General features: G+C 44.3%; 1 protein-coding gene across 23 annotated transcripts in view; it reads left to right on the forward strand.

Moving 5' to 3' along the window:
* Myt1l (myelin transcription factor 1 like) overlaps positions 1 to 21,912 on the forward strand; it is a 392,362-nt gene that overhangs the window by 314,993 nt on the left and 55,457 nt on the right. For all 23 annotated transcript variants that reach the window (XM_060366542.1, XM_060366574.1, XM_060366552.1 and 20 more), the window contains 4 exons: positions 3,786 to 4,036; positions 6,282 to 6,518; positions 8,756 to 8,877; positions 9,736 to 9,804. In XM_060366542.1, the coding sequence (XP_060222525.1) occupies positions 3,786 to 4,036; positions 6,282 to 6,518; positions 8,756 to 8,877; positions 9,736 to 9,804 (679 nt within the window). The remainder of the gene's footprint in view (positions 1 to 3,785; positions 4,037 to 6,281; positions 6,519 to 8,755; positions 8,878 to 9,735; positions 9,805 to 21,912) is intronic.

A 21,912-nucleotide genomic window follows, 5' to 3' on the forward strand; every position in this document is an offset into this window, starting at 1 on the left:
GACCTCATACCCTCAAATTTTTGCCACCAGGCCATGTCCGGGACAAGTTGTTGGCTTTGGGTGTTGCATCTCTGGGCACAGGTCGCCACTTTTGAGTTTGCTGCAACTGGTTATATCCCAGAGCCACCACAGCTTTCATTCTTGTTTCTTCCCTTTGCCTGTTCCCCCTTTCAACGTCTTCAGGTTCAAACTTCTGATTCTCCATGAGCCTTCTCCTTGTCACACACAAATGCCAGTGCACTTGCTAGACCAGCCCTCTCACCTTAGCCCAGACCCCAGGACATCCCAGGTACCAGCATCCGGCAGCTGGTCCATCAGCTGAGGTCCTCCACATTAACCCCTTGTGGCATGGATTTTTCTGCCCACCACAGCCATGCCTGAAGCTTGCTCCTCCTCCTGCTACCTGAAAACCTTTTCTCTTGGGCTTTTTCTGCCAGAATTCTTGTGCAGTACCCAGTGTCTGGCTTAATTCTGGGGCTGCCTTTCACCCATTACAGCAGCCACCCGCGTCCTTTAAAACACACTACCTCCCTTCATTGTAGCTCTGTGTCCCATCACTGGCCTCTTCACCCATGAGCACACCAGTATGTTAGCTTCCAGTGGACAAAGTGCCTGGCCGTGGGAACATTCCTGAAGGAAACAGAAAATGCAAAAGAAACAGACCTTTCCGGAGGACCGCGAGAATTTCCACCAGCAGAGTAGGCTGCTGAGGAGGTTCTAGCTGCAGATTTGGGGTTGGTTTTGCCACCAGGGCTTTGGTCTTTGAAGGCAGCCATGTTTAGCCTTGAGGATGTGTGATGTTGTTCCATCTTCTTCAGCCAGGGACAGAACGCAATCAGAAGATTACAATCAATGTGGCTGCCTGGCTAGCAAACACTAGTGGCCTCTGAGGGAGAAGCCTTTGCATTCTCATTTCCTGTCATCAGCTGGTACCGAAGATAGAGTTTCATCCGAAAAGTGTATTATGCCACTGTTATTCTGGTTAGACATGGGGAAAACAGTGACAGGGGCATCCCAGGCAGATGCCCTCACTGTGCAGTACTTCTGTCCTCAGCACCATGAACGAGCACCATGATGAGGTGGCTGTGGTGATTCAGACTAACAGCTGGGATATCACACAGGATATTAGCAGGATGAAAGACACTGCTTTCCTGAATTAAAGTACAGGTGGTGTTGGCTTCATTTTGCATAAAACAAAAATTACTATTTAGACTCAGTAAAAGGAGCAATACAGATGTGAGTATCACGTTGGCCGTATGAGTGATGGAAATAGACAGGTGCTTATGGAAGTTACTGCTAACTTTCTGCTGCCCTGTCAGAATTCAGGCATCCTCCTCATGACCTAAAGCCCTGGAAAAGCACATGAACAGCCATAGTGGAAAGTGGCCAAAGTAAGATAAGAGAAATGCACTCTTAAAATTTAAAGATTAATTTTAGTACATTGTTTCTACACTACCTGAGGAGGTAGTGGTTCTGAGAAGATGAAATGCTGGGGCAGGACAGGACACCGTCCTCTGGGACTGTAGCCTAGGTGCTTCTCAGTAGCTGCTGCCTGCCCTGAACAGCCCGTGTCTGTGTCTGTGAGGTGGGGAGACGGCAGCATCCACAGGGATGTGGAAAGCTATAGAGTCTGGTACACTTGGCCTAAGAAGCCATTACCATGAGACAGGATGCTGGGGATCATAGCTAAAATCTCGCAGATACCTGCCAGCTCTCCCATAACTCTGTGCCCACACTTGTAAGTGGGGCCACTACACAGCACTGAGTGGGGATGCCATCCTCCTGCTCCAGCAGAGCCCTGCTACCTGAGACCCTGTCTCAAAAACAAAACAAGAAGAAATGAAAAGTTTTCCCTAGCCATCCACATTTTAAAAGAAAAAAAGAAAGAAAACCCTGTTGGAATGAGGTGGTAAATGCCTGTCACAGCAGCATGTGATTCAGTAGGCAGACCTAGGAGGCTCTTCAGTTCTAGACCAGCCCGAGCTCTAACTCAAAGACAATTTCACATGCGTTATTGAGCTTTCTACCGTTTTCAAGCTCTTTTATTTAATTAGAAAGTTAATGATGCAGAATCATTAACTTGGGTCCACATCCACAACATTTCACAGCACTGGGGATGTATGTGGCCCACTGTCACCCTCTGTGCCCATGTGCAGGCCACTGCTGGGTCCCCTGTACTGTTCTTGCTCTTTGCTCAGTCACTCAGGTGCTCACACATGCAGTTCTACAATCATGCTAATGGAGCTTACAAAAGAGGGAAAAGAGAACGGGTGGCCACTGACCCCTCATCCTACCCAAAACGGGAGTTGCCCCTGTGCCACTTAGGCTGATGGGTTAAGACACTGCAGATTTAACTGTGTCCAGGTGGCTGCTTGTCCTGCATGAGCCGTGTTGGAAACTGCCTGTGCTCCCTTGGAAGGAATCTGGATGAAGCACTTGCTTGTGTGATTTGTTCCTGATGTAGTGGCTGAAATTAGAATGGGGTGCTCACTCCTGTTCCAGGATCTGGTCATCATGGCCTTATCTGAAGTGACCTGAGTTTTATTAAACTGCTGTGTCTCCCCTGAGTTTTAAGCTGGCAACATTTAGTCCAAACTCATATTACCAGCTAGGGTCATTTCACTCTCTTGGGTTTGGAGATAATTTTATAGTATGGATTGCAAAGCCTGTGTCAGTTGCGTGAGAAGGGTTATGGTTCGTTTTGTGTATTTCTTCCTCTTTGGAGGAAAACTGCCAAGATCAGGCTCTGCACTCTGCGTACAGAGCAGCTAATGACCCTGAGGTGGCCAGCCACAGTCTCCTCACAGGCACAGGTACATTTCCCACAAGAATGACCAAGGTAGGCATTGCCTGTGAGGGAAAGACAGCCTTAAGCATTGCCAAGCACATGCCCTCCCCGAGGTGCCATTCTCTGCTTCCTGAACAGTTCCCTTTAGGTAATTCATCACCCTGAGGGGGCTGGCCAGGCTGTCTCTCTGTGGAATATCTAATCTTGGTTAAAATGAATATTCTGTGAGCTCAATGAGCAGTGCTTTGGCGATAGGGTAAAGGACCTATCCTAGTAAATCAGCCATGAAGCAGAGATATGTAAGCAGCTCTGAAAATTAACCCTTACACCCAAGTACCTGCTAGATGTTTATAAGGATGCTGGCATGAAAGGATGCTAATCAAAGGGTCTGCAAAGAAAACCCCCTGTGGGCAGGTGAGGAGCTGATCCAGGTGCCCTGTGGCATCCCACATACACCAGGGACAGGTCTCTGTCCTCAGGCACATGCCAAGCTCACTCTTCCCTCTAACTCCAGAAGCCTGCATAAGAGTTACAGGATGGAGGGGTTTGGCTCACAGCAGCTGGTGTGCATGCCCTTTGAGAAACTTCTATAGTTCCCATAGCCTCAGTTCTGGTTCTTGGGGGTCTTGAGAATCTGGATCAACTACAGAGGGGAAACCGAACCTCAGTTGGTATCCACAGCCACATATGGCTAGAAAGTAGTCCACCTCTGGATGGATCTGCCAAAGGAACCAGTTACAGGAGGAGCCAAGTCCAGTCCTACCCAAGTGTGTAGATGCTGCAGCAGTCATGTAGCCTGTTGAAACAAGAGTAGTCCTCTCCCCAGGTCACCCCGGTTCTCTGTTCATTCTAACATGCACAGTGTAGAAGGAGGCAGAACCTGGCCTCTTCATAAATAACCCCCATTTCTGTGTGTGTAAAGATGGGTGGGTTGGGATCAGCTGTGTATCCAACTCCTGGGTGCAGGGCCTAACCACACTGTCCTCTGTCTCCGCAGCCAAGCGGTACTGCAAGAATGCCAGCCCCAGCAGTAGCACCACCAGCAGCTACGCACCCAGCAGCAGCAGCAACCTCAGCTGTGGTGGTGGCAGCAGCGCCAGTAGCACGTGCAGCAAGAGCAGCTTTGACTACACACATGACATGGAGGCCGCACACATGGCAGCCACAGCCATTCTCAACCTATCCACACGTTGCCGTGAAATGCCACAGAACCTGTCCACCAAGCCGCAGGACCTGTGTACCGCCCGGGTATGCCGAGGGCCCAAGCCACATCCCCTGGGAGCTGACTATGAGTTTGTTCACTGCCAGCCTGACAGCTCTGTCCCCATGCCTCAAAACAGTGGGCAGATACCTTGGTCCCCTCCAAGTCTAACTTGTGTCTGGGACATCAGCACAGCCATCACACATGAGCTCTATGGTGTCTCTGTTGCAGAGTACACAAAACCAAAAAGAGGCACAACTTGGCATGTAAAGAAAATGCTTTGGTGTCAGCATTGTTAGATAAATGCAAGGAGGCTGTCCCTTCACCACCTGGCTTGTAGATGGCCCAGGACAGGGAAGCAAAGAGGTGACATCTGATTGGTCTGTGGTCTCAGCCAATACCGTTAGCTCAGTGGCACCCTTGGTGCTACCAGAAACAACAACATTCAAGGAAGGTTTCTGTTGCTTTGTTTTTCCCATCTGTTGAAGAAATTGCACTTACTGTGAAAGTTACCTTTTATTATTCTTTAATTTTGAGATTATAATATAATCAAACCCATTTCCCTCTTAGAGCTAAATTGTGTGTATGTGTGAGTGTGGAAAGAAGCAGTCACACCATGATCCATATGTGGAAGTCAGAGGATAACCAGCAGAGGCTCTCGCTTTCCACCATGTGGGCCCTGTGCCCGCTGCAGCCCTGCTGACACTCAGAGCAGGAGAGAGAGCCATGAGGATGGGCAAGGAAGAGAGGGAGCTGTGTCTCCAGAGCTCTCGGCAGGAAGCAGTGTGGCAGGAAGGAGGCCCGTGCACTGACCACCTGTCCTCCTTGTTTCTGGAGGCTTTGGGTGCTGGCAGTTAGTTGTCGTAAATCATTGTAACTTTTATGAATGGAGAAATGTCAGTCACCTTATGATTTGCAAGGGCTTTCATTCCCTCGATATTTTCAGTCTTCAGTAGTGGGATAGTATTAGGGGACATGCTGTCTCATGGACATCTGGGCTACTATAGGCTAGTACAGAAGCCATTCCTCCCTGCAAGAATAAAGACAGAAACATCCACCAGGATTTTTTGGTTTTTCCTTTTTTAGAACAATACCAATGTTAGTATAATGGGCCCAATATGATGTCGTCTAAATAAGCATCAAAGCTTGGAATCTGGGGTGCTTTGGCAGAATTCAGGCAGAATGACAATGAAAATATATGAAGAGAGCAGCTCTAAGGAAAGGGTCCTGTCCCTTGTGTCCTCTACCTTCCCAACCAAAGGGACCAACATCAGAGGCCAGAGAATCACTTCAGTTGAAGATGACATTTTTCCTTGAGATCATAAACTGTCCTGGAAAAATGGAGGTTTATATTGACTTTGCTTGTTCACTGCCATCTAAATAATTGCACATCTCTGCCAGCAAAGCAGACTTTGAAGAGCTTGGCCTATTTCAGTGTGTGCATGAGTGAGTGAGTGACTGTGCATGTGTGCATGCATGCATGTGTGTGTGTGTATAATATCTCACTTTTCATTTTTAATAATTTATTTAATTTTATTTTATGTGCAATAGTATAAAGGTATCAGATACCTTGGAATTGAGGTTGCAGACAGTATGAGCTGCCATGTCGGTACTGGGAATTAAACCCAGGTCCTTTGGAAAAGCAGACAGTGTGCTTAACCACTGACCCATCTCTCCAGCCCCACTTTTCATTTTTTCTAACCAATTTGATGCAGTAGCAGATAGGAGGACATCCGGGTCAGCTCAGAGCAAAATCCCCATAATAGAGCCTTGGGAACGGTAGTGCACACCACCCGTTTTAAAATGGAAATCTCTTGGCACTGGAATTCATGTCAGAGGAGTATTGCAGTTCCTTCTCCATCCTTTCTTTGACATTCAAGTCCTTTCCACCCATTCTGGAATTATTGTCATCAGTGGAACAAAAGGGAAAATTTATGCTGCTACATTGTGAATATATGGAAAGATGGAGGGTGGATATGTAGAGGATGGATGGATGATGAATGGTGGTGGATGGTGGTAGAGAGAAGGAGAGAGGGAAATGTGCTGGATAGATAGATGGATGATAAATGGATGGATATATCAATAACTGATAGGTGAATGGATGGGTGAATCTTCCAAGCAACTTTTCATGTAAATCTGTGGACATGCCTGCAGAGCATGATGGCTCACCTGGGAGTGAATGAGAGAGCAATGGAGGTTACAAACTCAGATGATGGTCATTGTTAGTCAGGGAAGACAGAAATGGTGGAAAGGCAGTCAGGCTCTCTGGGTTACACATCTTTCTTTTAACAGAACCCAGACATGGAGGTGGATGAGAATGGCACCCTGGACCTGAGTATGAACAAGCAGAGGCCTCGAGACAGCTGCTGCCCAGTGCTGACACCCCTGGAGCCCATGTCCCCCCAGCAGCAGGCAGTGATGAGCAGCCGATGTTTCCAGCTGAGTGAGGGGGATTGCTGGGACTTGCCCGTAGACTACACCAAAATGAAGCCTCGGAGGGTAGATGAGGATGACCCCAAAGAGATTACCGTAAGTCCTTCTCCTTGACCCTACCTATATTTGCTATGAGCCCAAGAGGGCCTTGGGGAAGAAGAGTCACTTGCACACTCTCCAAGAGAAAATGCATTTTTTCCCTGAATTTGACCTTTAGCTGACAAGGACTTAGAGGACATTTTTGTTGACTCAGGGGATATATAATATGTAACTAACATGGATTTGAGAGAAACAGACTATGGGCTCTTTCAAATTTTAGTTTCTAATAAGCATGCATCATTAGAAATGGTTTCTCTAGGAAAATACAGAAAAGATCATATTATTTTATTTTCAAACAAAACAATACTGCGTTTTCATGGGGCAGTGTAGGCAGGAGGACCACGAGTTCTAGCTATATAGTGGGACCCAATTTCATTAAGAATAAAATAAATGCTTATTAAATGTGTGCTACAGATAAGCTCAAGCATTTAGACTATACTTCTTGCATAGCATGTCTTAGTACAGTCATCTGACTCCTCGTTTATGGAATTATTTTTAAGATGCCTATCTTAGGGTATATTTTTTAAAGTTGTTTGAGTTTTCAAATTAATTTATACTGTAATATACCACTTAAGCTAAAAGATGTTTTCTTTCTTTCTTTCATGTGTACTTGTGCTTATGGGTGTTACATGCATGAATTCCAGACCAGGGAGACATCTTCCTGGGACAGTCTGCCTTATTGCCTTTAGATGGGTTCTCTTGTTAAACAGGGAGCTTACCATTTGACTGGGCTAGCTTGCCAGTGAACCCCTGGGCTTCTTTCTCCTTTCCCAACGCTGGAGTTAACAGTACCCACAGCCATACCCAACTTTTTACATGGGCGCCGGGCATTCAAACTTGGGTTCTTGTGCTTGCAGAGTAGACACTCTTACCCATTTAGCTATCTCCCCAGCCCCAAGAATTTCTTTTCTTTCCTAGAGCCTTTTTTAACTTCTCAAAACTGTAAGTCCTGAAGTCTGTATCCACTGTAAAAAGAATAAAATATGAATAGAATAAGGAGCCCACTTTTCAAACCAACACTGCCTTAGAGTGGGAAAGGAACTGGCAGAGAAGCCTGCCTTTGAGCCTTTTTGTTTTCTGTGCTGTGTAGTCCTGGCTGGTCTCAAAATCCTAGTAATCTCCCTGCTTTATCTCTGATGACAGAGATAGAGGTATGCACTATCTCACTCAACTAAGGCTGTGTCTTAGTTCCTTTTCTATTTCTGGGATAAAATATGACCAAGGCAGCTTACAACTGAAAGTGTTTAATTGGGCTTACAGTTCAGAGAGTCAGAGTCCATGATGGCAGAAAGAAGGCATGGCAGCAGGAACAGCTAAGAGCTCACATCTCAAACTCCAAAGCTCATGCCCACTAACATACCTCCTGCAACAACAAGGCCACACTAATCCTTTCCAAACATCCACCAGCTGGTGCCCAAGTATTCAAACATGTGATTCTAAGGGACCATTCTGATTTAAACCACTACAGGCTCTTATCCTCAACCTTCAAATTGAATTAAATATTTATGCATTATAAAAATGGAGTCAAATTTTAGTGTCATGCTAAAATTGTGTTTTGTCCTGCAGTTAAACCACAACCATTAAAAAAGAAATAGAAGTTTCTGGATTTATTTTAATTAAAATTAAAGCCCTCTGAAGTGACAAAAGCCTCTTCATAATAGACCGTTCAGCAGTAAACTTACCTTTTAGCTTGTAGCACAGACTTAGGAAACATGTATACTGAACCTTGTCCTCTTTAGGAAAATCTAGGTTACTGTGTATGGACTCACCAAAATAGGTACTTTATTTTTTAGAAATAAAATTTAAATTACAATGTTAACATAGTTGGTCTTCCATTGCCATGACATAGAAAAGTGCATGTAGGTGAAACTAACCAGTGACAGGTAAAATATTCCACTCTAAAACGTTTTCAGGCAGAATATTAGAATCATAGCTCCCTGTTGAATAAAGGGGTCTCTTGAAGTTCTTTCCTCAAGTGTGGATGCAAAAAAGACTAGGTGACATTTCTCTGGCTTCTAGAATGTCCACGGGTCCTGAGCAAGAGCCCTGTAAAGTTTGAACAGCCCATGGGCAGTTCACCTGGTGTTTTCAGAAGGCCTTGATCACAGTAAAGATATATTTGGGTTTTAAATGTAAGAGAGGCAAAGAACAGACAAAGCAACCCTGCAGCCAGGGACCTTCCGCTGTTGAGTTTTGCTGCTGTATGTAGTTCTGAAGCTGTGTTCTGTCTACAGCCAGAAGACTTGGACCCATTCCAGGAGGCCCTGGAAGAAAGAAGGTACCCAGGGGAGGTGACCATCCCAAGCCCCAAACCCAAGTACCCTCAGTGCAAAGAAAGCAAAAAGGACTTAATAACGTAAGCATATCATGCTGGTTCTTCCTAAGTCTCCCTCCTCTGGCTTCCTTTAAAGAGCAGCCCTGTATATGCCTTGCCGTTTGAGCATGCACATTTGCGGCCCAGGAATCTCTTCCGCTGCAGTTGAACAGAGTCCGAGGCTGCCTTGCGCCTGCTTGTTCTCAGCGATGCTCTACTGTGTGGAGGCACCATTTCATTTAACCCTGTGCATTTTGCAGCTTTCTCCAGGGTGCTTAACAGCCCTTGCAGACATTGCAGCTAAACTGGAAACAATGAAACTTTAAAAGTATTTTTTAAACATACTTACTATTCTGGCTGTCTTTGTTTTTGTTTGGTGGCAGATGTCCAACTCCAGGGTGTGATGGGAGTGGTCATGTGACTGGTAATTACGCCTCACACAGAAGGTGTGACTTCATTTTTCTCATGGTGGATTCTGTCTTTTCAATTTATTGTTTTCAGCTTACCTCAACAATGCTGTCAAAGTACAAATGTTGAATTCTGTGTCAACCCTCTGAGTGCTGTATGCTGCCCTTCAAAAGCATGCTAACTTCCATGTTACACACTGATTGTCTATCTTAGACTACCTAAATTCACAAAATTCTTCTCAAAATTTTAAATCAAAGAGAATGTATATTTTTGTCTGACTTTTTTTTTTTTAAAAAAAATTATTATTAAGGTAAATGTTTTCTTAAACATATGCTTGAGGACATTCAGAGTTGATAATACAAAACTTCAGTATACAGCACTTGCCCATTGCTCTTCTGCATTGAACTTTTAATTTCAACTCTGTGTTGTTGTTGTTCGGTTGCTGCTGCTGCCTAGGGGTTCACTCACTGTGTCTCCTGGCCTGTCTTACAGTCTATCTGGCTGCCCCCTGGCGGACAAAAGCATTCGAAGTATGCTGGCCACCAGTTCACAAGAGCTCAAGTAAGCATTCATGACACTAACTCTCCTTTACAAACCTCTTTGCTGTTAGTTCACAGAAGTCAGTGTGCTGTTTGAAACCGAATTGTCTGCGAAGGGGTCTCCAGTGACATCTGTGCCTGGTGTAGCTGGGTGGTCTCTAGTTCTTTTGTATCAGATTCTTCCTAGCTGGAATTTCTTGTGTTCAGATGTGCATGCACTCCCAAGGAGAAATGCCTCAGAGCCACCCAAATGTTCAGGAAATGACTGTATAACATTTTTTAAAAATGGACATCAGGGATAAAAATCTACCTGGTAACAGCCAGTTCCTTGAACTAGTGTTGTTCAGTATGAATACTGCCCAGCCAGTGACAGTTCACCTCAGGAATCTGTGTGGTGTTGGCACAGAAGTACACACACACACACACACACACAGTAGCCATAGCTGTTTCTCCCCTCTTTTGTAACTTTTAAACAAAAATCTGGCAAAAAAAACTATGAGCCCAGTGCCAGCACCAGCAGACTGAGGCTGTCCCCCTTTGTAATGAAGTGTGCCACGCTCCCTTCCAGGCAGAAAGAGCCAGCAAGAGGATGAAAAGAGCGTTGAAACCTTACCCACTCCAATCAGTGTGGACTTTGAGGTGTCTCTAAGGACAAAAGGCCAAACTTGACAGCACCTGTGATGACAGCAATTGCCCCTCAAATGATAACCTTTGCTGACGTGACCGTCCTTACAATTGTGTCCTGTGCTTGTGTCTAGGAAGATACTACCCCACCCCTGACCATCCTATTCCCCAGCCCCATGACCATAGTCCAGGGGTGACCTGAGTGTAGCCTTCTGTTTGACACCCATGTCATTTTTTTCAGGCTCCCTGTCCAGGGCCCTAGTGCCATAGACCACCTGCTCATGTTCAGTGACTTCCTGAACTAGCCCTCCTGTCGCTCGCAGGACTCTTGCCTTGCCGTTGTCTTCCTGAACTAGCCCTCCTGCCAATTGCAGGACTCTTGCCTTGCCATTGTCTTCGCGAACTGTAAGCAGCTGGAGGGCTTCCTCTTGCTTTACAGTCTAGCAGCATTTAAACAGTGCCTGATGGACAAATAGCTCTAGTTCCTCAGAGCAACAGCCTTAGGAGCAACAATCCAGCACACTCCACTCAGGCGACTTTGGTCGTGGCTTCCACCCACATTTCTCTCATGGTCAAAATGTGACCAACTGCACTTGGATCCTGGCCAGCACATCAGGATATGGCAGCATTCCTTTGAATCTCTTGATGAGGAATTCTTTGCAAAAGCCTGGTAAATCTCCACTTGCAACAGGCCGCCTGTAAACAAGAAGTTAGCTTTTGTCTTACTTGCGCATTGCTTCTGACTGCTTAGTGTCTTGAGACCTGGGACCAGAACGTATTTCTGATGGCATAGTTCACATTGGCTTACGTCTTTTAGTGCTGGGCTTGATGTTTCCAGTCATCTAAAATTTCAGGCAGACCTGCTGTTTCTCCAAGCCACAATTCTCCTCTCATTTCATCTTGGGAGATGGCTTGTCCTCTTGCCAACATCCCGAGAGGAAGGAACTGCACTCACATGCTCCAGACAGCATAGTCTTGGCCAGTGCCCTCCTTTTATTCTTCCTGCCAGAAGCCTGTACCGTCCAGAAAACAGTTTTGCCTGGTTTGGGTTCATCTGAAAGTTATACACATTCTGTGCTTGTCTTTGCAAATAATTCCTTTTTTTTTTTTGCTTGACCCCTGTTGGGAAATCTTTGCTTAATTCCTGCTGGGAAATCTAAACTCGATTAATTTCCTAAAATGATCTGTTTCTGTTAATGGAATTTTAAAATTAAAGATTTGGTGTCTTCTTTACAGAGACTAAAATTTAAAGTAGCTAATTTTTATTTGACAATATGTCCACTACACACAAAATAAATAAACAAATAAATGCACCCTCATTATAGCCTATTCTCTCAGCCTTTTCATTGATGGCTTCTTGTAGAAGCCAGGGAGGTTTGCTGGGAACTTTCCCAAACAGAGCAGCACAATCCATCCTCTTGCAGATGTACAGCAGCTGGGAAGTGTTCGTGGTGTGCCTATTGTACTTGTACTGATATTCCCAAAAGCTTTGCTCAGTTTTACAGTAGCATCTCACCTGAATGAGAAGCTAAGTCGAGTCCCCGGTTATTATTCCTACAACACCTTCTACCTACCAATAACTATGTTAGAAAGTGACCCCAGCTACCACATGGAATTTTTTTTTTTTTTAGAAAATTTCCTCTTATCATTTCCAACACTGGATTTTTATAGGTGACCATTAGAAGAATATTCTTAACCATGGACAAGATGAAATTGACCAATGACCCACTGACCAACAACTCTTAGACTTCGTAGGTAACACTCCACTCAGTCATCTAAAACAGCCACTGAGATAGTTTGAAGAACAAATCAATAATTTGTGCCTAATTATGTACAATGTGTAAACTAAAAATGCATTAAAATGTTACATGAATCTTACCAGCACTGTGGAATCGCTCCCGGGTCTCTTGTATCTGTTGTGCACATCACATGTTCTCGGGGGAGGGAGACTTGAGGGCCAGGGGATAGACTGTTCATCCGAGTACATCTCTACCCACCCTGGCTATGAGACTGGCTATGAGAACACAAGCAGCAAAGGACAGAACAGTGAGAAGTAAGATGACCTTTGAGGAGGAACCAATGTGGAATCTGACTCTAAAGAGACTTTTCTCCTCTTGAAATGTCATTGTCTAAAATTCTCCAAGGGCAGCTACAGCCATGGTGGCTTCTTTGAAGAGCCACAGCCTCCTGGCCAAGGACCCATATGGGAGTCATGTTCAGTGCAGACACTGGCAGATGCTGGCCTAAGTGGGGTTTTAGCCATCTCAGGATCCAGTCTAAGCCAAGAAAACGGTCTTAGACAGGACCCATAAGCTCTGACAGTGGCCCCAACTGAACAGGCTTCCATTTCAGCCAGCTCTTTCTGCCTTCTGTGTATCATTAGCTTAGGAAACCTCTAGTGCCACCCTGAGTGTAGTACTTACTAGGAGAGCATCTTTGGACTCACCTTGGTCTTTGCTTTGTGTTACTCGACTGGGGGATTCAATCATTGTGGGGTCTGGGGTGTGGCAGCAGTCCTATTTCTTGCTTGAATTTAGCATCTGTGCTTGCAGATTCTAATCTCTATAAACATGAACCCCTAGATTCTAGGGGTTTAGACATCTTAGCCAAATGCAACCCTTAAAATTCAGGTTGTATATGTTTTAAAAATAACCTATAATATGAAGAATTCAAACAACAAACCTGAACCAAAATATTAAAGCTTGTTATTATTTTTTTAGGCATTTTGGCTTGCAAGTATAGCTTTAAGCTTTGGGCAGTGTCAGGGGATTGTTCACATGGTCTAATCAAGTATTCCTCACCCAGGATGTCTTAGGTAAGGGGTGGGAAGCTCTGCTGGCTTTACCCATTCAGGAGATCATCCTTGTTTGGAGAGTGCATTGTTTCTAATAGTAAATCCACAGAGCTTGCTGTTACATCTGCCCTCACTTTGGGTCTCCATATTTCCTCAGCAGAAAGGCATTTCGACCTCTGTGTAAAGTTAGCCTCTTTTATGACCAAAAGTTGTGAGAATTGATCTCCCCTGAAGGCAAGGGTAGGGGAAACTGTTTATACTTCACTGTGCCCTGCCTGTCCTGTTAGGAAAACAGATTTGTTCAGCAGCTGCCTTGGGCCTGGGTACCTGGGACACCTCCTCTTGAGAGAACTGTGTCTCTGATCTAGAGCATAGTTATCCTTCCCTCTGTCACTCAATGTACAGTCGGTTGGGACTCAGGCCCCACTGGCCCTGGGATGTAGCCCCTGCTCTTACTCTCTGTGTCTAAGTTCCAGGACAATCTCTATCTTGTCACAGTGAAACACTTCATGCTTGTCAGTGTCTTGACAGTTGATAGTGCTTCATCACAGTTTGTTGCCTTGTGAGAAAAGGCTGTAGCATGCTCGGGCTCATTTTACAATGCTAGGCAAGGGTAAATAGGCCATTTAGTCAAAGTTCACAGAAGATAAGCAGCACTGACAAAACTTGACCTAAGTGGGGTCTTCACATGTCATTGCCTTCTTGGACTTCCTGTGCCTGAGGGGCTGATATCCCAAGAAGGATGAAGGATGTGGACTAAGAGGATAGCTTAGTTGACAAAGTACTTGCTTTGAAGTACAAAGACTTGTGCTTATCATGCATGAGTCTAGCAAAATGGCTCAGTGGGAAATATTTTTGCTGCACAATTAAGGCAACGGAGTTTCATCACTAGAACCATGTAAAGGTGGACAGAGAGAACTGACTCCACAATGTTGTCCTCTGTCCTCCCCATGTCTGCCATGGACCATACATATACACACACTCACACACACTCACCACAACACCTACACACTAAAGAATGAAGGATTTATATGTAACTATGACTAAAGCCAGACACATTCATGCATTCATACAACATCACACACCACAACATACATACACACACACCACAGCACAGCACACACACACATGTGCTCCTGCCCACACACATACACACATGCATCACAACACACACACACACACACACACACACACACATACTAAAGAATGAAGGATTTATATGTACCTATGACCATCCAGCACACATATACCAGCATTCACACATACCAGTTCACATGTACCAGTGCCCATGACAGAAATATAGTTTAATTAATTTCTCACAATTATTAAATGCATTTTGTTTATGGTTCATCAAGAACCCTAGTTCTACTACCTGTAATTCAACATCTGTAAAAGGTTTATAGAACTTGTAATATAGAATTTTTTAAAGTACTCTGCAAGATATGGCTTTCAGAAGATATACTGTCACTTTATCAAAGTGATTCAGTTCAACTAATATAAATTTAATATCGGAAATATAGATAGGAGCAATGTTGTAGAATTCTAAAATTAGAGTGTTTGTAGTTTAACTATGTGTGTGTGCTTTAACTATGCACACACAAATGAATATACAAATCAGTAACTGCTAATCTGAAGTGGACTAGTCAGACTAGATCACTGAGTTCCTGTGAAACAGAACAAAAAGGCCTGTTTTCTCTCCACCCCTCTGCCTCATGTTCATGCACCTTGGGAAGCCCTCCACAAGATAAACTTCTAGAATCCAACAGAGGCCCAAAGGGGAGTTCCTAGCCTGAATGCTGGACCATGACAAATATTTTTGCCCTGATTTTCTTTCCATTTCCTCTTCTGTGGATGGAATGAGTAAGTGGAAGCCCCCATCTGAATCCCCTGTAAGCACACAAACACACACAGGCCTACTCTTTTCAAAACATAGACCCTCTAGCCTAACAGCAGGTAATGTCTTCTGTGCCTCTGTTTCTTTATCTGTAGCTTGGGGTAGCTCAGAAAGTGGAAGTCAGTATAACCAACAGTAGAAAGAGCTAGAAATTCCTGGGTCTTTGGAAAGCATCTGCTAGCTGGTTCTCAGAGAGGGAAAATTAACAAGGTAGTTGATGATTCTGAAATGACAATATCCCTTGCAGTTTGAGAAGTTACCGAAATAGTGAACTTCATTCACTAAAAAAAAAAAAAATATCTTTGGAAAAATTTAACATCGTATTCTTTAAGGCATATGGTAGCACACACCCATAATCTCAGCACTTTGCTGGCACAGGAAGATGGCAAATTCAAGGCTAGCCTGGGCTACAAAATGAGTCCATGAAGAAAAAGGAGGAGGAGGAGAAGGGAGAGAAGAAGAAGAGAAAGAAGAAGCTGATGATGATGATAGAAAAGGAACACTGTACAGTTACACACCGAGTATAGGGGAGCAAAACTCTGAAACCTTAGATGGAATGTTCTAATCATGTCCACACAGTATAGTCCATGGACCTATTTCATCATGAGTTTCTATTGTAGTTGTTTGCTCTTTGCAGCATGAGTCATCATAGCTCTCATATGTTCTTTATTTAACTCTTATATGTAGAGCTATCCCAGCCACCTTGACCCCCTGGCATCCATGTCCTCACATCCCAAGGTTCCTTTGGAAAGGAAGACACTCTAGAACCCCCTGAGCTCATAGACTTTCTATATAGAAGTATAAACCATGAGAAGACATTGTCAGGGATTATCAGAATGTGTAAAATTTATTCATGCATGCATGCATTCATACATTTGCTCAGTCACTTTAAAAATATCCAAATCATGTCTAGAGACAAGATCTACCCCATGAGAAGCCATGTTCATATACTCACAGCAGACCAAAGGGAAAGACTGCACTAACCCAGGGATCCTCAGAAGACCAGCCAGACAAGAGGAGGGGTACCAGATTATTGGGACAGAAAAGTACCTGAGAACCAGGAGAACTTGGGCTACATTTGTGGATACAGTCAAGGCCACAGAGCAAATAATTAATGTTGGGGAGGAGGCATTTACACCAAGAAGTGAGTGTCATGGACACCAGCGCGATCTACCACAAATAACTTGTCTAGCAAAAGGAAGAGGATACAGCTAGCTAGAGGTAGCAAAGACGTGGTTTATGGTAAGGGGATGAGATGGACATTGTCCTAAGACTCGACAGGGAATAGCTAGGAGCACTACAAATGCTACCCTGGCGTGGCATGACCCAGAGATTGAACTGTAGCAGAAGGATGGAGGAGGCCCTGTCTCTGCGAGAGACCCCTGCAGGGGGAAGGATGGTGGCTCAGGCTTGGGAAAATCTGAGAGCTTAGGTCCAGAAGCCACCTGGGCTTCTAGTCCCCCACAGAAAGGAAAAGGAGCATGCTTTATAAAATAACTCCCACCTTCTAGCACCCCTTCTACCGTGCCTGGATCCACAGCCACGTGTCCAGGGCATATGTAGCCATCATGAATCAAAATGTGGGTCAGTGTTGAAACAATGATGTCTCATAGGAAACCAACACCAACCTTCCTCGACAGGCAGATGGCTTTCAAGATAGGATGCAAGTTGAGCTGTTCATGCACGCAGGGGAGATGCCTTGGCACCATCTGAAGAGGTAGTAGGGTTAGCCAGACTGAGAATGCCCTGCTTCAAACTCATCTCCATTTTATAAATACAATGAAAGCCTCAAAATTTTCACTAACGTCTTTTTCAAAATTTTAGTTTTTATATGTAAAAGTGGTTTTCAGCTGTTATGTTTATGTATCCTTTGTCTGCCTGGTGCCTGAGGAGACCAGAAGAGGGCATCAGATCCCCCAGAACAAGAGTCATAGACCATTGTGAGGTATTTTGTGGGTGCTGGGAATTGAACCTGGGTCCAAAGAAGAGCAGCCATTGCTCTTACTGCCATCTTTCTAGCTCCATCACCATCTATTAAAAACAAAAGCAAAAAAGAAAATAAACATAAATAAGATACCCCCAAATTTTACACAGCAATGAAGAAAAATATCAAGCAAAAATTAAGCCATTCCTGGGATTCCCAGTGGGGGACCTGCCTTCCCAGGCTGGCCAGGGACTCACTTGAAATATCAGCAAGTTCATGAAAGAGAGCATAGCTTCGGGAGACACTGGCATCCTGCTGACCTTTAATTGGCTACATTTCCTGGATACCCACTGTGAGTATCTTTGCACTGCAGCAATTCTCCTGCTAAGCCTGGACTCACAGAAGGAAGCTTTGGGTCTTTCCTCCACAGGGACAAGAAAGCTTGCTCTCCATTTTTCAGTTAGAGCTAACTTGGTAGTTGTTAGGTTTTTATCAGGACAGACTTGGGGAATATTTTAAATTCTGAAAAAAAAAAAATATATATATATATAATTCTTAGTAAGACCTTGAGGCACACTTAACTTCTTGCATAGAAATTATAAAGTATTAAGTTCAGATATCAAAAACTACCGAATGATATTGCTTACTTTTAAACAAAGACAAAAGTGACATTACTTGTTTCTTGTTTGAAAAGAGTATTGAAATTATAGTGTATGTGATGCATATTAGCCAAATAAAAATGTCATATTCCTTTTAATTTTGAGTAGGTACTGTTAGAAGTATTTCAATTATATTTGAATTCTTATTGTTAGAAGTACATACTTTAAGTTTACACACACACACACACACACACACACACACGTTGTGATTATTGGTCCATGCATGTTCCTCTCATGACACACAGTTGTCTAAGTGCTCTCCATATTTCATTGCCTGTTAAATCTGGCCTTTCCTACTTACTGGGAATAAGCCTATTTTTATCTCACTCCTGGATCTTCTGGAATAATTCTGAGGAGCAAGAGACTTTGATTTGGGGGGCTTCCAGTCCATAGCAGATGCCAGGCCTCATGCAGAGTGAGAACAGAAAGGCTAGTCAGCCATAAGCAGTTAGGCTGGACTTTAATTGTAAATCTGAGATTTTCATCGTGTAAAGACTTCACTAAGTTATAGTTACTTAGAGCAAAATGAATAAAATTGGAAATTAAGTAGATGTTCCCTTTGGGAAATTATTGACAAGAATTTTGGAGGATATTTTTCCTAACATGTTCAGAAGTAGCCACAGTTCTCTTTCAGCTTTTTCTGGGTTGGGAATTTTTGATAGACAGAGCACAGTGCGGGCAGGTATGAGAGGCCTGGGAAGGGACTCTCCTTACAGTACCACTGGATTTAACTCGTCTGCATGTCTGATATGCTAAACCACTTTTTCTTCACCATGGCCTCTGCTCTCCCTGGGCAACAATCCGGGGACATTCACAATGACTTTTCAAAAGCCTATGCCATTTCCTCTCTTTCTCCCTCCCTCCCTCTTTCTGCCTTGTGCTTGTGGATCAAGATGTACACACTGAGCTACTGCTCCAGTGCAGCAGCTGTCTGTCTGCTGTCATGCTCCCCACACGATGGCCATGGACTCTCACCCTTTGGAACTGTAAACCACAAATTAAACACTTCCTTTTATAAGTTGCCTTGGTCATGGTGTTTTGCCACAGACATTGAAAATTAAGTAAGACAGTGTATAAAATACTAACAACTGACATATGTGAGGGAGAAAATACACTATTCATGAAGCAAGGAAGCTGAGACTAAAACTAATACAAATTAAAAATGATTAAGCAAGGAAAAGGAAAATATTAATAATCAAATGTTGGTGTTTTGATTAGTCACACTCTTGCAGCGTGCCTTTCTGCTTAACAGCGATTCCATGCTCTTACATTTGTAGTTGTATAAAGTACGGTCACATTTCCAAAGCTTTTGTCCTGAGAAGGCAGTGTGAGAGACATAAGCACTCATTCCGAGTGTTACCCTCGCAGGTGTCACTGGTGGGGGTTCCTGCCTCTTTTGCATGGCTGGCATGTGGTCTCCTCCCCTCTGGGCCTGAGTTCTCATGGGCAGATCCTGACCACCAGTATGCTGTGAGGCATGGCATACACCCTAGTTAGTTTTTCCTTTACTGCAATAAAACTGACTGACAGAAACTTGAGGGGGGAAAAATGGTTTATTTCAGCTTAAGGGTTATGGTGTACCTTTGAGTGAAGCCAGGAGCTCAAGCATGATCCCAGAGGCAGGAACTAAATCAGAGGACACAGAGGCATGCTCGTGTTGGCTTTCTTCCCCTTGACTCTTTAGCTGTCTTTTTCATATAGCCCGGGCCCTTATGCCTGGAGATGGTGTCACCCACAGTAGGCTGAACACTCCTACACTAATTATCAATTAAGAAAATGCTCTCACCAATATACCCACTGGCCAATATTATGGAAGCAAGTTCAGGTTCCCTCTTTTCAGATGCCTGGGTTTGAGTCAGGTTGACAAAATTTATGACAAGTACCACAGGTGGTCATTTACTTCAGAGAAGGACAGGTGTTCTCATCTGCGCTGTAGACGTAATAGCAGAGGTCTGGCATGTCTCCTGGGATTCATGGTTTTAGGACACTCCCTGTCATAGCGCATAACCCAAGTCCCTGTCCCTCCCTGTCTGGCTTCTGACATCTGGGAGACCGAAGGTGGATACTGCTGCTTACTGAGAACATACCGACAAAGCCAGTGCAGGGGGCCTAGGAGAAAGTCCTAGAACATAACAGCAGTTGGATCTACTAAAAGACTATAAGTCTTTAGGGAAGCGTTCAGGAAAAAGGTGGTATTGCCTAATGCAGCTTCCTGCATTCCTCTTGTGGTAGGGAAGCAGAGGATCTCATGGACACAGAAAGTAGGCAGTGGGACAGGGAACAACAAATGGGAGGGAACGTGGCCCACGAGTAAGGGCCCAGGAGACAACTGGTGTTGATGGGCCCTAGCCTCCTCCCAGCACAGACATGGGTAGATCTGAATTCCAAAAATAAAAATTGGACCTCTGATTCGCCAAGACCCCAAAACTACTGGGGATTGCATAAGTGAGACTGAACATGGTTTCCTTTAATTCATAAGGGAAGAGAGACTACCCAACCTGGGGGAGTCATGAGATGGGGCAAGAAAGTGGAACCAGCAGTATGCTGAGTCTGCACTGTAGATTATCTCAGGCTAAAATCCTACCATCAAAATCAAAGGAAAAAAGGAGTGAAAAAGGAATGTCTTTGTGGAGATTGACTCCTGGAATAGATCAAACACTGGCAGCCTGAGCGTTTGCCATAAACATAAATCCATCTAGAGTGAAGTCTGTATTGTTGCCTGGTGAGTGTAAGGTACAGGAAAGAGGGAAAGGAAAGGGGAGTCCCCCAAACAGAAAGGCAGGTGCATGTTTTCAGAGTATTTTACCTATGGGCTTGAAGGATGCTAAGAAGCTCCAAGTATCCTTTGGTTCTTCAAGCAACCATTTAAATTGTGCACATTTTTTTGAGAAACAGTGTGATATCCTTTGTCCCTTGGCCACGCAGGCATGCATCCTTGCAGTGATTTTCACAGCTTTCAGTTTATCATAAACTAACCTGTCAACAAAAGAATAACAGGGTGAGTTCTACAGTCAGCTGCATCTCATCACCTTGCACTCATATGCTCCTGAGAGCTCTGTCTTCTTCTAGTAGACAGCATTTGCCCTCATGCTCTGTAGTCATCTGTGGTCTACAACATGGACTAGGAAGTAGGCTCTATACATGTGGCCATCTCTCTCCACTATGTTCAACCCATTGTTAGAAACCCAAGGACTAATAAACTAATGAGCAAAGTCAGAGTATTCTTATTGTGGAACTCAATTTTGTGAGACCCCAGAGAATTTTGAACTGTTGAGAGCAATGGATAGGTCAGTGCACAGGCCAGCCAGCCTCTGGAATTGTAGCCATTTCTAAATGATAAAACTTGGAAAGATTATCCAGGAGGTTCACCAGGATCTTGTTGCCTGGGTGGAAACGGACCCAAGATCATGGGCATCATGATGACATTGCCTTGTGTACAGGGACAAAGAATAGAGTAGTGGCCATAGCGGCAGTCAGGCGGAACTCAGGTGTAGCGTAACAAAGGCATGACAAAAGGGTGGCACTCAAAGAATGATGCTACATCACATTCTGCTGCCACATAAATATCTCAGCCCTGAACCAGGACCAAGAGCTACTGAGTAAAGATTGGAGGATACACGGACATTGCTGGCTTGTAGACCAAATACTGAAATGGAAGCTACCTTGTCCATCAAGAAAACCTCCTTGTCCTTTAGTGTTGTGCCAGGTCTTCACCTACAGTGTGTCACTGTACAGGCGAGGTAGCCAGTGTCACCTGAAGTCAGCAGAGTGACATCCCTACCAAAATGAAATCAGCCTTTAAACTGTGAAGAATCGAGGCAGCATGACGCCCCTTCCTCTGTGAGTAGCTGACCTGACCTCTGCAGAACAGGAAGCCAGCCGAGACTTCCTAGAATTAGCCACTGGGACCTTTACATTGAAACTTGTGTGTGCTTGCCAAGTCTCAAAAACTGGGTTATTTGTGGGGGCAGTATGATGAGAATTTGAACATTTCTTCTGCTTTGGAGTGAGTTGAATAACCTTTTGGCTCTGCCACCTGACCTCTCTCCCTGAATTCTGCATCTTAGTTGAGAGTTCCTAAGGTACTTGGTTATCCTTCCTGCAAGATTATCCAGTACATCCCTACACTCTAGCATCATTTACATGATATTTAAAAATAGTGGGCATGTCAGAGCTTTGCTGCTTAAAACTCATCAGACCAAATAGCTTTGAGTGTACCCTACATCCCAGAGCCT

This window comes from Meriones unguiculatus, chromosome 1, assembly GCF_030254825.1.
Source record: "Meriones unguiculatus strain TT.TT164.6M chromosome 1, Bangor_MerUng_6.1, whole genome shotgun sequence".
NCBI lineage: Eukaryota > Metazoa > Chordata > Mammalia > Rodentia > Muridae > Meriones > Meriones unguiculatus.